Raw genomic sequence first — 16,070 nt, 5'->3', positions numbered from 1 at the left:
AGGCCCTCCACAAACCCCCAGTCTGCACCTTTGCCCAAGGCGGGTACAGAGCAAGCCTGAGGCAAAATGCCAGCGTGTACGCATCAGCCACAGGCCACAGCCCTCTGCCGCTAGACCGTGGTGCTTCCTAGCCTTCTAACAAGCATTCTCCTCTGCCACTGGTCAGCCTTTCCCCTCTGTCATCCCCTCTCCTGGGCCATTTCTCTGCCCCTCGCTGGAACCACTTACCTTGTGGCTTTGGGCCTGGTGTCCGCTTCAGTGGTGAAGGACGCTGGCTGGGGGTTTCAGTGGGGGGGCCTGGGTCTGAGCGAAGCCGCTGGGGACCTTCTGGATGAGGTTCAAGGCTCTGGCCAGGGTCAAGGGACAAACTTTTCACCAGGATCCGGTTTCCTTGGTGCAGCCCTGCAGAAAGGGAGAACCTGGGTGTGAAGCGATTGATGTTACCCCAAAGGGGCCAGGGGAGTTGTATGTCTTAGCAGGTATTGGGGTATTGGGTTTCCCTGAGCCCCCTTCCAGGGCACACTGCCTTTCTGGGAAGCCCCTACCACAGCCCTCAGATGGGGAGCCAGGCCCGGGGCTGTGGCTGGCTGTTTTCATCAATAGACAAGAGTTCTTTGTGATCTGTGCATTGATTCCTTGTATGTCAGCAGGCATTATTATTAGGGCGTTTAACCAGACTGGGGGTGGGTGCGAGCACCCTCCAGTTTGTGTACGTGTTTGCAGCCCTTGTTTATATGGCCACAGTGAGTATGCTGAGCCTAAGCCATCCTTCATCCTTTTTCTTAAGGTCCTGAGGATACTTGGCCTTCCTTGTCTACAATTGTATTCAGCCGAGTGTGCTCAAAAATGACAAAATTGGATTTCACGAACAAAAGTTTTGCTCCTTAAAAACCCAGCCTCTCACTAATCTGTTACTACCCTCCTCCACTTCCACACCCACATACAACCACACACACCCAGCATGCAGAGTTCAGGTCACGGGAATGGCTTTAAAACAGCAGGCAACAAATGCAGAAAATGGGAGGCCTTTTTGCACTGTCCCTCTTCCCTCACTGTGGGCTCCCTAAGTCCACCTCTGTCTTTGGTCCTAGGGGAAGACGATGGTTGCCTTTGGGAGAGAAGATTCCATCTGGAAGACAATGAGGGACCCTCCAGGCTGACATGTCCCAAAGGGAAGAAGTGTGGCGCTCAGGTGGGCCTGGCTTGGTCTTCACCGAGAAGTCAGTGGGGGGTGGGGGGACAGAGCAGAGAGGGCCAACCCTGGAGGCAGGCTGAGGAGCTAGGTGACCGTCCTATGGGCAGAAGGAAGTCATGAAAGGCCACGGCGTAGGGAAGGACGTAAGCAAACAGGTGTGAGGACAGGAGAGTGAGTGGCGGCCAAGAGCCCCTGCCCACCCACACGTGGTGTTGGTTTTGCTGGGCCCCAGCCACACACCCTCTCACAGCCACAGGATCTGCTACCCTGTGTTACAGAGTCTCATACTGACCAGTCACAAAAGGGCCCACTCAGTTACGGAGCCACATGGTGTTATTTAGACTGTCTCAGGCAACTGCAGGGCCCCACAAATTCAAATATCCAATCAATCACATGCTATCACGCTCCTGAAAGCCTGCTCACACACAGTCACCAAGACCCACAGTCACAAACTCACGTATTATCACACGGCCCCACGGTATCACGTACACAAGCAAACAGGCACGCACACTCACAAAGACAGCCACACGGTGGCAAGCCCATCGTTTTATGCAGTTTCATACGATAATTTCCCAACCACTTACCATCATACACACTCCTCAAAGATGGTTACACTGAGTCACAAAGACATACAGAGTCATTTATATTGCGTCTCACAATCGCAGGGCCACAGTGTGTCACACATACCGTAATACGGTGTTACGGGTTCACACACCTGCAAGTGGGTCACACAGCCATGAGGTCTATAGCCACGCAGGGTCACTGTACCCTGTCAGATACGACTGCACACAATGGGATAACATCCCGAGGTCACACACCACCATGTATCCAGAAACGCAGACACACGATCAGACGTATGGCCTCTTTTACTCCCATGTCGTACTCATGAAACAAACATGTCCAAGGTGTCCGTAGGTCTTAGGGGCTCAGGCACACTGACACACCTGACATCTGCTTACTGGTCTAAATGGTCACGGTGTCCCATGTGCCCTCCGTTGCAAAAACATACAGCTACAACACGCAGAGACACCCTGTGGGGTCGCATGGGCAAAAAAAAGGCACAGGGAATTTTAGGTCTCCCAGTCCTGGAGGGAAGGAATAGCCCAACACACAGTGTTCCAGCAGCTTCCCTGGGTCCCTGGCTGCACTCTGGCCCCAGTCCAGCCAGGCAGGCCCCAGGGGACCTGGGCTGTGGTCCGCTCCCAGCCCTGCAGGAACATGGTGCTCCAGGCCCCAGGCCGCGCCCCACTCCTCCACCCTGCAACTTTGCCTTGGGTGCAGGTTCCTCCTTCTTTTCCCACCTGAGCAGGCAGGGCCCTGACGGGGAGGGAGGACATGCTCCTCTCAGTTCGGTTTACCCTGCCCTGCTCAGCACATCCTGGCCTGGTCCTGCCCTGCCTTCCCCCTGGGTGTGGGGTTGAAGAGGATGAATCACTTGGAGGGTGGCACATGACGAGACACAGTTTGAGAGACACATGGCCAGAGCAAGAGAGACACAGAGTAGCTGACAGTGTCAGAGACCCAGCAGGCAAAGCCAGGCACTCCGTTGTGCAGAGACCCCCCCGAGAGATACACACATAGATGCCAGGGTCTCAGATGCCCCTTGTCTGCCTCCTCAGGGCTCCATCTCACCCTGTCTCCACACCTCAAAGCAGGCAGGCCTCCCCGGTGAGCCCCCCCTACCCAGTCTGTGCAGAGCAGCTGGGGGGCCCCTGGCTGGGCTTCTCTCTCTGTCCACTCCACTGCTTGTTCTGGGGATAGGGTGACCATACCATTCTTTGTGGCCCTGCTCTGGCCTACCCTCTACTCCCTTTACACCCACCCCACCAGTGGGCCAGCTCTCCTTTCTCTCTGCCTCCTTGCGGGCAGCCCTGCAGAATGGAAGGCTGGATAAAGTTCAGATATTCTGGCACACTCTGGCTTCGCAGGAGAGAAGGGCAGGGACTGTGAGCTCAGGATCTAATGAAGAGATGAAGGCGGAGAAAGGGGCAGTGACTTGCCCGAGGTCATACAGCAAGTCAATGGCAGAGCTTCAGCAGATGGGTCCTGCACTGGACTCCTTTCTGAACCCTGCCCTTCAAGGGGAAGCTGGAAAAGGGGGGAAGTAGGAGGGGCAGGGTTGTACCCCAGTGCTTCAGAAAGTTGTGAGCTGCAGTGTGGCTAGTGAGTACAATACCTTTACGCCCACCTCCAGGGAGATGACATCAGGGTTCCAGTTCAGGAGCCTAGGCCTGGCCAAGAACGGCTGAGGCTCCACTGAAGGAAGAAGGTTCAAGATCCCTCCCTCTCCTGTGTCAGTGCTCCTCATGCCTGTCCCTCTGCCTCCATTTCCTTGTCTCTGCCTATGTTTTCCCCCAGTGTCCCCCTGGTCCCCAGGTCTTGCTTCCTCCATGAGGGTAGATGGACCTCCAGCTCAGGGCATGACACTTACCTGCGCAAGAGCCTTTTATGACTTCCCACTGCCCATGGGGAAGATAGGAACTTCTCAGCTAGGCCCCCATGGCACCTCACGGTTCTGTTGAACTCTCTGGTTTCCCTAGGCTTAGCTCAGTTCCCCCAGGTATTTCTGAGTCCTACTCTGAGCCCAGTAGACTCACTGCTGGAAGATGTGAAATCCCATCTCTGCCCCTAGGGAGCTCCCAAGGGAGGCCTTCTCCCTTCCTGGATGCCACAGCCTTTCCCACTGCTCCATCCCATCCCCACCTGGCTAGGTCCTGCACTGGTTTTCTCCAGCCCATTTTTTATAGTTGACCGTCACCGGCATTATCTCTCACGTGCGCATACCTACACACCTGACGGAGTCTTCCACTGGCACTGCCCCCTCCACTACTGGGTTTACCAGAGTCCCCAGGGCCCATTAGCGCAGAGGCCACAAAGGGCCCCACCCCACAGAGAGAAAGTCACACCACCGAACTTTATAATACATTGTGAAAATGTACCCAGCCACACGTTGGCAATGCAGAGCCCTCAAAGACCTCACGAGAGCCGCAGAGTCGTTCACGTGTCCATATGCCACGTGCTCGGCACGTTATGCTCACACACCACCATTGTTGCCATTCTGGCATCTCTTGTCACTGACCGGAAGCACATCCTGGGCACTGTCTCAACTCTTCTGCGGGGGTGGGGGTGTGCCATCCCGGCAAGCCTTCAGCAGGCAAAAGGTAATCTTGATCTTAACCCTCAGGGAGCTCCCAATCTCAAAGACAAGAGACTTTCATTTAGGAAAAGCTAAGTGGGGCTCAGGAAGTGCCGTGGGGGGGGGGGGTCAGTCTGTTGGGATGGGGGAAGCTCAGGGGAGGGAGAGGCCATGGACAGGGCGACCAGATAAAGTACAGAATGCCCAGTTATATTTGAATTTCAGATCAACAATGAATAATTTCTTAGTATAAGCATGTCTCATGCATACTTACACTAAAAATTTATTATGCCATATTAAAATATTGTTTGTCGAATACCTGAAATTCAAATCTACCTGTACTTTATTTGAGCAAATTTTAGCAACCTCAGTCAAGGAGGGCTTAGAGTGAATGAGGCAGAGCCGGGCCTCTGAGGCAGCACCTGGCAACTAGGGCCCCCTGGTCTCTTGTCCAGTTAAGCCTCAGGCAAGCTGTGGACTCTACCCAATTTCCCTGCAGTGGGCACCTGAGTGCTCATGACAGTGACATTATTTCAGGGATAACCTTGAATCTGGTCTTATTTATTAAAAAAACAAGGACAGTCATTTAGAACCTGTGGTATATGACTACCCCAAAGAGGGGTGGCATGACTGCACTCACTGACTGGACTGTGCGTGTTGAGGTGTTGTGGCACCTTCATTAGGAAGAGCTGATTCAGGGGGCGCCTGGGTGGCTCAGTGGGTTGGGCTTCTGACTCTTGATTTTGGCTCCAGGCATGACCTCGGGGTTGTGAGATCAAGCCCTGTGACAGGCTCCGCCCTGGGCGTGGAGCCTGCTTGAGGTTCTCTCTCCCTCTCCTCCTGTCCTTCCCCCACTCTCTCCCTCTCTTTAAAAAAAAAAAAAGGAAGAGCTGGTTCAGGAGTCATAGAGAACCTGGTTAAATCCCAACACCCCCACTTACTAGTTGTGTGACCCTGGGCAAGCCTATCTACTGAACCTCAGTTTCCTTGTCTGGAAAATTGGATAGTAATCACAGCCCCTGATTTGGGGGAGTCCGTGAAACAAAAAAGGGAGAGAGCATAGTGCCCCCCACCCACACAGCAATGTGAGTGAAACTTGAAATCCCACAGAACTACACATCCGCAAAGACACAAAACTATGCACACAGATAATAAACCCCCAGGCCGCAGGCTACAACCCAACACAAAGCTATTGACACACCAAGAAACACGAGCAAACCCAGCCAGAGAGGGACACAGAATCCAGCTCCACTCTCCTCGACAGCTCCTGAGATCAGGGCAGGATTCCTACTAGAGGTGGCATGGCAAAGAAAAGACAATGGTACCCCATCCTGCAATTCAAACTCAATTGAAAATACAAATCATACAAAACTGTAATGTAAGTGTTCAGAAGTATAATAGAGTTTTGAATTTTTCCATGACAACATTTTGTTATTGAAGTAACAAAATCATTCCAAAAATTGTTTCTGGTTGCTGCATGCCCCTACTTGGCAGGTGCCCTGAGCACATGCTTTGGGGCTCCTAGCAGAGCAGGTCTGTCCTCTAGCTGTTGGAAGATAAGGACTCCTGCCTTTGCCCATTTCCACTGGAATGACCCTGCCTCTCCCTCACCTCTTTCTGGTAATTTCAGCTCCCAGCATCCCCCTTCCCCAGCCAGCAACACCCCCTCTCCCATCTCCTAGTTGTAGTCTTGGCTTAATCTCAAGTCAGCTAATAGGGCCTCAGACTGGACCTCAGCCATTAACTCCATGGTGACCTGGGGAGTTACTTCACAGCTCTGGACCCCAATTTCCCCATCTGCAAAATGGGGGAGAATATGTGTGCGCTCTTCATTCTGAGGACCTGGTGAGATGCTAGAGTGGGCAGAAGCTGGCCCCAGCCCTCAGGCCTCCTGACCCCCCACTGCATACTTCTCCCTACAGCCCCCAGATCTCTGTCTCTCCAGGCTAAGAGGTAGGCCCCAGGGACAGCTGGAATTCCTGGGGGTGGGGTGGGGTGGGGTGGGGTGGAGAAAGGGAACAGAGGGAGTGGAGAAGAAAGAACAACAGCAAATAAGAAAGTGCCTTTTGGAAAGCCAGCTCAGTTTGCGGGGGGAGGGGAGCCCCTCAGTTTGAGAAAAAAGCAGGGGATAAAGGCATAGCTGCCCCACTTTTTCCACCTTCCCCTTGAATGTGAGGTCCAGCCCTGCTGCCCTACACCCTTGGGGCCAGACTGACCCACGCCTTGCTTGGCCTGACAGATGTTCTCTCTGAGAGCTCAAACACGAAGCTCTGTCAAGTGTGAGACGTGCAGGGGGAGCTGTTCTACAGGAACCCTGTGCGTAGATCTGAAAGTTCCTTCCCTGAAGTGGACTGGTCTTCTGAACATAAGGACTCTGCAGAAAAACAGAGGCACCTTCTGCAGAGTGAAGGCGATTTTGGAAAGTGGGAGCCACTTCCAAGAGTTTCCCAGAGTGTTCCTTCCTGCAAAATAGAGAAACTTTCAACAAAATGGAGGCCTTTTTGATAAAAAGAATGCCCCTTCTGTAAAGGAAAGAAATTTCTAGAAAGTGGAGGAGACTTCTTCAAAATGGAGGGACATTCTGTAAAGCGAGGAGAGTTCTATAAAGACCTTTTTGTAAAACGGATGACCTGTCTGTAAATGAAGGACTCTCTGCCAAACAGAAGGCTCTTCTGTAAAATGGAGGAAGTCTCTTATAGAGTGGGGCCCCTTCTGTAAAGTGAAGGATGTTTCTGTAAAGTGTGTACTCTCATGTAAAGCGAGGACCTTTCTGTAAAATGGAACAGTACCAGCCATTAGGGAATGGTAGGGACTGGGGTAAACTGGAGACCACATGCCTCACCTGAAGTTCCTCCCTTCTATCTAATTGTCACTTTGCAGGAACAGGGCCCTGTGTTTTCGGATCTTCCAATATTTCAAGAGAATCAGAAATCCAGACTTTTATGTGAAACCCCCTAATTTTGAAAACAGTGAGTAGGTCAAACAATATTTGTGAGTCCAATTCAACTTGTGGGCCACCACTTTGGGGTATCCGAATTAGATGGTCCTTTAGGCCCCTTCCACCTCTGCCGGTTACCTCCTGCCCTATCTGACATGCTCTGGCCATTGGGTGGCAGCCTTGGAGGTCCCTTCTTCCACCCTCTGCTAGGGCCCAATCTTCTCTGGGCCCGAGCAGGCTCATGCAACACTTGTCAGCAGTTCCCTGAACTGGGATCCTTTGGTTCCACCTGGTCCAATTTACACTTTGCCCTGTGCAAGACCCTTGGAGAAGAGAGCAGGGCATTTCAAGAATCTCCAGAACTGTCTGGAACTCAAGGTGTTCACTTCTTAGTGGAGGATATAAAGTATGGGGGTTCAACTGTTTGTTAAGCACCTACTCTGGGTCAGGCTTTGTGTTGATGCTTTCCGGTATGGCATCCTCCTAACAACCCTGTGTACTATTAGCTCCATCTTATAGGCAAGAAAAGCGAGACACAGAGAAGCAAAATAACTTGTCTGAGGATACACAGTTAGAGCTGGGATGGGATCCCAAGCATGTCTGTGTCCAGAGTCACAGAGCACATCCTCAGCCAATGTTTGCTGAGTTGGGAAAGAAATGACATTTGGAGGGGGGAATGGGGTGACTTTCTAAAGGAGGCGGTTTTTGAGTTCAGCCATCCAGGATGGGGTATGTTTTTGTTGTTGTTATTGTTGTTTTTTGGTTTTAGGTGGACTGGGCATGGTCCTGCAGGCAAGGGAAGAAATTGAGCAAAGGTGGGAATACTAGGTGGGAAGGTGAAGAGTGTGTTTGAGGGCACAATGAACAGAGTCCTGGGTTTGTAAAAAAAAAAAAAAAAAAAAAACATTCCAGAACAGGAGGAAGAGGGCAGGAAGGGCCAAAAGACAGGCAGGCACCCCTGCCCACACACACACCAACTACAACCACAACCAAGATACAGAACTCATAGGGGGCATACAGAGACAGACATGGGCACAGAAACACACACACACACGCACACGCACACGCACGAGATCTACATACAGAAACCCACATGCAGAAACATCTAGAAACTCCCAGGGGCTTAGACAGAACCAAGGTGACACACAAGCAGGCAAACAGGAACACACAACAAATACAGACCCAAAGACACACATAGACACACAGAGACATATACAGACACACACTCAAACATTCAGACAGACATACAGAAATAAGAACATTAAGATACACACAAAACAGACCCTTGGGGACAAAGACAGCCAGGCAGCCAGGCACATGTGCACACATGCACGTGCATGCACGCACACATGCGTGCGCTCACACACACACACAAACACGCGCGCGCGCTCGCACACACACACACACACCACACGGCCACATGGGAGCACAGGCAGCCCATCCCTCTTCCAGTTGCTGGACTGCTGTAAGGGCCTGGCCACCTCCTCCCTGTGTCTCTGGACCTGAGGCCAGAGAAGGATGGGGGTGGTTGCTCCACCCCCAGGAGGGGCTGGGGACTTCAGAGGACAGGAAGGGAAGGGAGTGGAGCTGCAGCTGGGAGCACTGGGGGCAGTAATTACCCAGTGCTGGGGCTGCCACGCTGGCTGGGATTTCCCTTCCTGTGAGGACAAAGCCACTAGGGGATGGCCCCTCTGACCCCTGCTGTGTGTGACCCCAGGGATCCCAAGATCCACCCATTTCCCTTCCCCTGTCACCAGAAGCCTGGTCAAATTTGAGAATTAGTAACACAGAGAGATCATGAGGGAAAAAGGCAGAGAGAGAGAAAAAGAGAGAGAGAGGCACTGGAACCAAGACAAGGAAGGAGAAGACCGGAAGGAAGACTGCGGAGAGCCCGACAGCTAGAGAGGGAAACGGTAAAGGGGGGGGCAAGTCAGAAGGGAGACAGGGACAGTGAGGGATGCAGGCTTAGAGAGGCAAATGTGAAGAAACAAAAAGGGCAGACCAAGGCAGACCACGGCCATTTGTTGAACATGGCTACAATGTGTCATGCTGAGTGCTGCGGGGGTTTTCTTTACCTGTGGCAAATTCTTAAGACAACACTAAGAGGTGGGCATGATAACCCCATTTTACAGATGTTAAAACTGAGGCTCAGGGAGGTGAAGAGACTTGCTCAAGGTCACGTGAAGCTAGAAAGTGCCAGAGCTGGGTCTGGGGTCGGGGGTTCGGGGGGCGCTCTCACCACTGCCTGACCCTGCCGGAGACTCAGGACCCAAACAGAGATCCCTGAAGGAATTCTTCAGAGAACAGAAGCAGTCAGTGAGGCCTGGAGACTGGAGCCCCTAAGAGATGCACAGCAAGAGAGACCCACACCTTCCCTGCCCTACTTCCTGCCGCCCCTGGGGCTGTGTCAACACCTGGAATGCATTAGGCAGGGAGGCCCTGCCTAGGGGAACTGGGAAGAAGCTCGGGCGGGGGAGCAGGGAAGGTGAAGGTGAAGGCAGAGGTAGAGGTGTGGGCAGCCGCTGCGCGCCCAGCAGGCCCAAGCGGAAGGGCCGCTATGCCAGCTGCAGCTCCCTGGGGCCAGCCTTGCCAGTCCTGCCTTGGCCACTTTCTACAGGCGCGTTCCCTCTGTGACTTAACCCCTTCCGTGCCCGGGCTACATACAAGAAGGCACCACAGACGGCTGGAGGCTGCCAGCGCCCCGAGGAGCCTCCCAATTCCCTCTGGGCCTCAGCCACACACCTGTGCCCCTCACCCTCCTGCCCTTAACTCTGGGGCCCAGGGGCGGGGGCACAGCCGATGCCTGCTGGGCACTGCCACCGGGATGCCCCATCCCCTGTCTTCGGGCTCCCTCAGACTCAGTGCGTCCCAAGCCACACCCAGCCCCTAGGGGCACCTCCTCCTGCCTTCCCCATCCCAAGAGGGGCACATCCAGCCCTGCAGTTCTCCAAGCCAGAGGCTGGGCTTTCTCCAGGTCTCCTCCCTCTCCCTCAACTCACACATCCAGCCAGACCCCAACCCCTAGCAGACCTGACTTTCGTAGCTTTAGAATCCATAAGCTCTGCCCCACTCTCCAGCTTCCTAACTGCTTTCCCTCTCATCCTCTCTACAAGGCGTTCTCCACACCACAACCAGCCTATGAAAACAGTCGGCTTCAATTCCTGTGGCCCTATGAAGGGCTCCCCCTCGCCTCCCGGGTGAACGCCAACCTTCTGAGCTTGGGGACAAGTAAGGCCCAGCTCAAGAACACTTCCCCGCCCCCACCCTCCAGCCACAATGGCCTCTTGTCTGTTCCTCGAAAGTGCTCTCTTCCGCCTGGGGCTTTGGCACATGTTGTTCCCGTGGCCTGAATTGCTTTTCCGCTTTGCCTTACCTCTGGACTCCCATTTATCCTTGGAGTCTCAAATCAAGTGTCCTCTTTTCCCTGCTTACGCCACTCCTCATATGTTCCTGCAGCATCTGTGCTCACAATTACTTGTCATGTAGATCTTCCCTGCTAGGAAGAAGCTCTGTCTTCTGCACAGGGCCACGCACGTAGTACCTCTTCAATAAACATTCGTTGAATAAAGAAATGCCCTTCTTCCTCCCCTTTCACTTTCCCTTATCTGCCAAGTATTTATTACCAAGTATTCATTGATGCCGTGTTATACGCCAGACAAATGTGATGATCAGGTCCTAGGGTTATAAATGGGGAAACTAAGGCCCTGAGAGGGGAAAGGACCCCGGGGTGGTGTACAGTGCGCCAGTGGCAGAGCCAGGAGCACTGAGGTTCCTTCAGCTACTGTCCTGCATCCTTGTCTTCAGCTCTGTGTGGGTTTTGAAGCACCTTTTGGACATGCGATGCCTTCCAAGTCCAAGGAACTGGGTATTAGAACCCAGAGAGTCTGGACTTACTGCTCCAAGGATGTCTGCTCTCTCCAGAGGAGGGAACATAACTCTGCTGGGCTGGCCAATGGCAGACTGTGCTTCCTGCCCTCATTCCAGACAGGTCCTAGCCCCACCCAGCCAGGATCTGGCCAGCTCAACATCTGCCTAAGGCATTTAGCTAACTGGCCCCCAGAAAGCTGTGGTTGGAGTCTGTCTCAGACACAGCTGCCACTCACCCCTGAGGAGGCAGGTAGCTCCCACCAGGCCCTCCCACAGGGACAGAGGTACCTGAAAGGGCCGAGGAACGGGGTGCCAACCATCTGCAACTTGGAAGCTTCAATTCCTTTAGTCCTGTCTGGGGAAGTCCTTTTTCCAGCTATCCAGAGTCTTTTATGTTTTGTTGTTTGTTTGGAAGACCCCAGCTGACTGAACCAAATCTGGGTCTTTTCCCAGACATTCCCTCAGAATCTCAAACTGCTGCTCTCCAAAAATCCCCAGCAGAGCCCACCCCCGCCCCCTGTCATAAGCCCCCTCTTCTTCCCAAAAGCGACCTTCCTCTGTGACCTCTCAGGATGCCCTCAAAAGGGAGAACATTGAGGGAGCCACAGGAATTTCCTTTATCAGTGTTTGATTTGCTTTTCAGGAGTACTGCCTCAGTTCTTTGCAACAAGCCACTAGCCTGGGTATCTGTGAAATGGGTCTCAGCTTTATGCCAATGTGCTTTAAAACACTGCCCTCCCCCCTCAAGGCATTTCTAAGGCAAAGTTTCGGCAGGTAATGAATGACCCACCTGAGTGTGACTCTGCTGACCTCACTATCTATGTCTTCAGGGATGGGACTGGCCCCCAGAACTGCACACACTTCTCCCCATGAGCTGCTTTGTGATCCACGGTATGCATTGGTGGTGAGAATTCCCAAACATCTCTGGCCCAGTCCTCTCTCTTTTGAGCTTTCCAACCCTACATCGAGATGCCTGCTGGCCGCTTCCACCTGGATGTCCCCCAAGGCCTTTCAAACTCAATATCCTCCCTCAAACCTGCTCCTTCTCTTGCAGGTAGATGGCCCTAGCACCATCCACTGGGTCACTAGTTGGTTTCAGACAACAACCCAAACTCATCCTAGACTTTTCCTTCTTCTTGGCCTGTACATCCAAGCCACCACCAAGGCCTGTCCATGTTAGCCCCTAAATATCTCTCAGATCTTATTGTCCTTCCTATTGCCATCACTCTAACCCAAGCTATGATCACCCATCACTGGGATGACTATGACCCCCACCTGCCTGTCTCCCTGTTCCCATTCTTGCATCCCTACCATCCACTCTCCACATGTAGCTATGGGGATCTCCCAAACACCCACCTCTGAGCACATCATTCCCCTGCTTAATAAACCCTTCCATAGTTCCCCTTTGCCCTCAGGATAAAGTTCCTTTCCTAGCCTTATCCCTTAGGCCTCTCAATACCACTCCCAGTTCCCAGCATGCCTCAAGCCTCAGTGCCCTTGTTCCCACTGAAATTCTTTTTTTTTTTTTAAAGATTTTATTTATTTATTTGAGAGAGAAAGAATGAGACAGAGAGAGCATGAGAGGGGGGAGGGTCAGAGGGAGAAGCAGACTCCCCGCCGAGCGGGGAGTCCAATGCGGGACCCGATCCCAGGACTCCAGGATCATGACCTGAGCTGAAGGCAGTCGCTTAACCAACTGAGCCACCCAGGCGCCCCTCCCACTGAAATTCTTACCTGAACTGCCCTCCATGTTCCTCCTAGTTCTACAAACCCTGCTGACACCTTTTAGAGCCCTTGCTTTGGGCCAGGCCCTGTGGTGGGTGCTGCTGATGCCACAGTTTCCCCTGCCTGGAGTCCCAGAACTGCAATTGCTTTCCAACGTGAAGTGCCAAATGGCAGCCATTCACTAGAGCTAGGTATAGATGGTAAACTAAGGCAGCCGGTGTTTGTGCGTATATGAGTGAGGGGTTGACTCACTCCCTTTAGCTTAAATCCCCTGCCTTCCTTTGGGGTTGGGAGGCAGGGAGGTAGGCCCACATAGGGTCCTGAGGAGAGGGCCTCAGAGGGGAGGCCAATGCATCCTTCTGGCCCTAATCATGCTGATTCACCGTAGGACCATGAATAAACTGCCTCTCTGAGCCTCCACTACCCCAACTAAAAATCAGTTCCCACTCTAGGCTGTGTATCAGAATCACCTGGGAAGCTTTAAAAATAGATTCCTGGATTGCAACCCCAAGATTCTGGAGCTCTGAGGTGGAGTCTGGGAATAACATTTATTTTTTCAAAGTCATCAGGGGATTCTGATGTTCACCCAGTTTGGGAAACCCAGAACCAGATGGTGTCCAGGGCCCTTTCCAGCTCCCATTCTAACTCTTGGAGTCTCTGATGATGCCCTAGGCTCCAAATTAGAGGGAGCCAGCCCTATTGCTGCCCCCCTCAATTGGCTCAGTTCTCCCACTACCCATGAAAAGACTCTTACATCAGGTGCAACTATTTTGACTGAGACAGGCCCCAAGCTACTCCCCACCCAGCATCCAGAAGGATATTCTAGGTCTCAAAACTGAGGAATAGGGTAGGGTTTCCCTCAAATCTGTATGAGCAAACCTAGGCTCGGAACTCCTTTCCGACTCTCTCAAAGCCCTCTCTGGCATCTCTTTCCAGGTTTTATTAACCTGGAAAATGGGTATAAAAACAATTGCCCCCTCCCCGTACCAGAAATCAGGGTAACTCAAAGAGAAAGCACTTTGAAGAAATTGAAGGTTTTTCACATGGATAAGATTTAACTACAGTGGACCCTTGAACAACAGGGTATGAACTGCACAGGTCCACTTATATGTGGATTTTTTCAATAAATATAGTATAGTACCATAAATGTATTTCCTCTTCCTTATGATTTTCTTTCCTTTTTTTTAAGATTTATTTATTTATTTTAGACAGAGAGAGAGGGAGAGTGCGTGTGCAAGTGGGGGGAGGGGCAGAGGGAGAGAGAAAATCCCAAGCAGACTCTGCTGAGCACAGAGCCCAATGTGGGGCTCGATCTCACCACCCTGATATCATGACCTGAGTTGAAATCAAGAGTTAGACGCTTAACTGACTGAGCCTACCCAGGCGTCCCTTCTCTTCCTTATGATTTCTTAATAACACTTTCTTTTCTCTGGCTTACTTTAAGAATAAAGTATATAATACATATACAAAATGATTTGTTACTTGACTGTTTATGTTATTGGTAAGGATTCCAGTCAAAAGTAGGCTATTAGTAGTTATGTTTTGGGGGAGTCAAAAGTTATACACAGATTTTTTGACTGTGCAAGTAGGGGCATGGGGGCTCATAACCCTAACTCCCCCATTGTTCAAGGATCAACTGTATTATTTTTAAGAGCACCCCCCCCACCAGGATGGGTCACTGGCCCCCTACGGGTGGTGATTCAATAAAAGCCTCAGCAGTCTGAGGGAGGAAGTCGGCAGGCACACAGAAATCTTAACATGTGGACTAAAATGTTCAACCCTTTAATTGAGAGGACTCTCTTTCTCTCTCTCCCTCTTTCTGTCTCTGTCTCTGTCTCTCTCTCTCTCACACACATACACACACACACACACACCCTACAACCACCAACCCTGCCCTCTTTGGGCCAATTATAGGCGAGTCCTGTGGAGAGAGAAGCAAGTCACTTGTGCCTACCCCTGGGCCGGCTGGGCAGTGGGGGAGGCGGGCCTCTCACACCCCATGCTGCTGTGAATCACATGGCCCGGCGCCTGCTTTGCCAGGGCCTGAGTAATTCCTCCACCTCCTCGTCGGAAGGTTTTTCCCTTATTTTAAAAAAATTTCATTTTATTCTGCAGGTTTCTCACCAGTATCTCATAGACTTCTCGAGGCATTCTATAGATGGGGAAATCGAGGCTTAGAGAAGGGAAGTCACTCACCCAGGGTCACACGGTGAGTCACGTAGGAATGGTTGGTTGGGAAGCCAGGTCTTTCCCTAACACTCTTCTTATTCTTAATCCCCATCTTGGAGTATATATATATATAGACAGCCACCAATTACAGACACAGGGATTTGACTGGCAAAAAGGATCCTGGAAACTTTGTTTTGCTTTTTTGGGGAGGAGGGGAGTTCAGGCTGGGTATTGTAACTGGTAATGTGTAAGGACTGGGAGAGTGGGACGTGGGACAGCAACTCCGAATCACCGCCATGGGGGCGGCAGCGGTAGCAGCAGCAATCAGAGGCTAAGAGACCAGGGGTCGAGACGCTGCCCAGCTACTGACTCTCAGACCAAGAGCATCTAGAGGCCAGGAATTCCGTTGTCCTTCTTTTAGACAATAGTTCCTGAGGGCCTACTATGTGCTCACTCCATATCTGTTCAGGCATTTGTTCAACGAGGATTTATTGAGCACCTACTGTGTGCTAGGCACTGCCCTACTCACTGGGGATACAACAGTGAACAAAACAGATACAATCCCCTTGCCCTCACAGAGTTCACCTTCTAGTGGAGGAAGATGGCCAATAAACAAGTGGACACATACAATAAGATAATTTCAGACTGTACGAAGGGCAAGGACGGAAGCTGTGATGGAGACTCACAAGTGCCCCCCCCCAAAGTGGTCAGGGAGGGTCTCTTGGAGGAGGTGACATCTGAGCTGAGACCTGAAAGATGAAGAACAAGCCAGGTGGAGAGCAGGGGGAAGACCTGCCAGGCAGAGGGAAAAGCAGACGCAAAGACCCTGAGGTGGGAGTCCTTGTGGCATGTTTTGGGATTTGAAAGAAGGTGCTGTAGTAGGGGCAGCCAAGTAGCCTGCTCCATATAGTGTCTGTCAAGGGGTGTTTGGAAAGCTAGCAGGAGCGAATGCAGGGCAGGGCGTTAAAGGCCTCTTGTCAGCTGGATATCTCCAGCCCACACTGAAGGAGCCCCTGGAAACTCCCAGAGGTTCCATGACT

The 16,070-nt window shown here is 52.0% G+C and overlaps 2 protein-coding genes across 3 annotated transcripts in view; one reads left to right on the top strand and one right to left on the bottom strand.

Moving 5' to 3' along the window:
- The window catches only part of TSR2 (TSR2 ribosome maturation factor), a 38,739-nt gene extending 27,809 nt beyond the window's left edge, over positions 1 to 10,930 (top strand). Inside the window, exons 3-4 of the mRNA XM_036109054.2 lie at positions 1,092 to 1,192; positions 10,383 to 10,930. Of these exons, the coding sequence (XP_035964947.1) occupies positions 1,092 to 1,192; positions 10,383 to 10,619 (338 nt within the window). The 3' untranslated portion in view covers positions 10,620 to 10,930. The remainder of the gene's footprint in view (positions 1 to 1,091; positions 1,193 to 10,382) is intronic.
- Positions 1 to 16,070, bottom strand: part of FGD1 (FYVE, RhoGEF and PH domain containing 1) — a 41,200-nt gene that overhangs the window by 22,828 nt on the left and 2,302 nt on the right. For both annotated transcript variants that reach the window (XM_078064400.1, XM_078064399.1), the window contains exon 2: positions 229 to 402. In XM_078064400.1, coding sequence (XP_077920526.1) covers positions 229 to 402 — 174 coding nt within the window. The remainder of the gene's footprint in view (positions 1 to 228; positions 403 to 16,070) is intronic.

This window comes from Halichoerus grypus, chromosome X, assembly GCF_964656455.1.
Source record: "Halichoerus grypus chromosome X, mHalGry1.hap1.1, whole genome shotgun sequence".
Taxonomy (NCBI): Eukaryota; Metazoa; Chordata; class Mammalia; order Carnivora; family Phocidae; genus Halichoerus; species Halichoerus grypus.
Note: the sequence above shows the minus strand (reverse complement) of the source record. Positions and strands in the feature narration are given on the sequence as shown.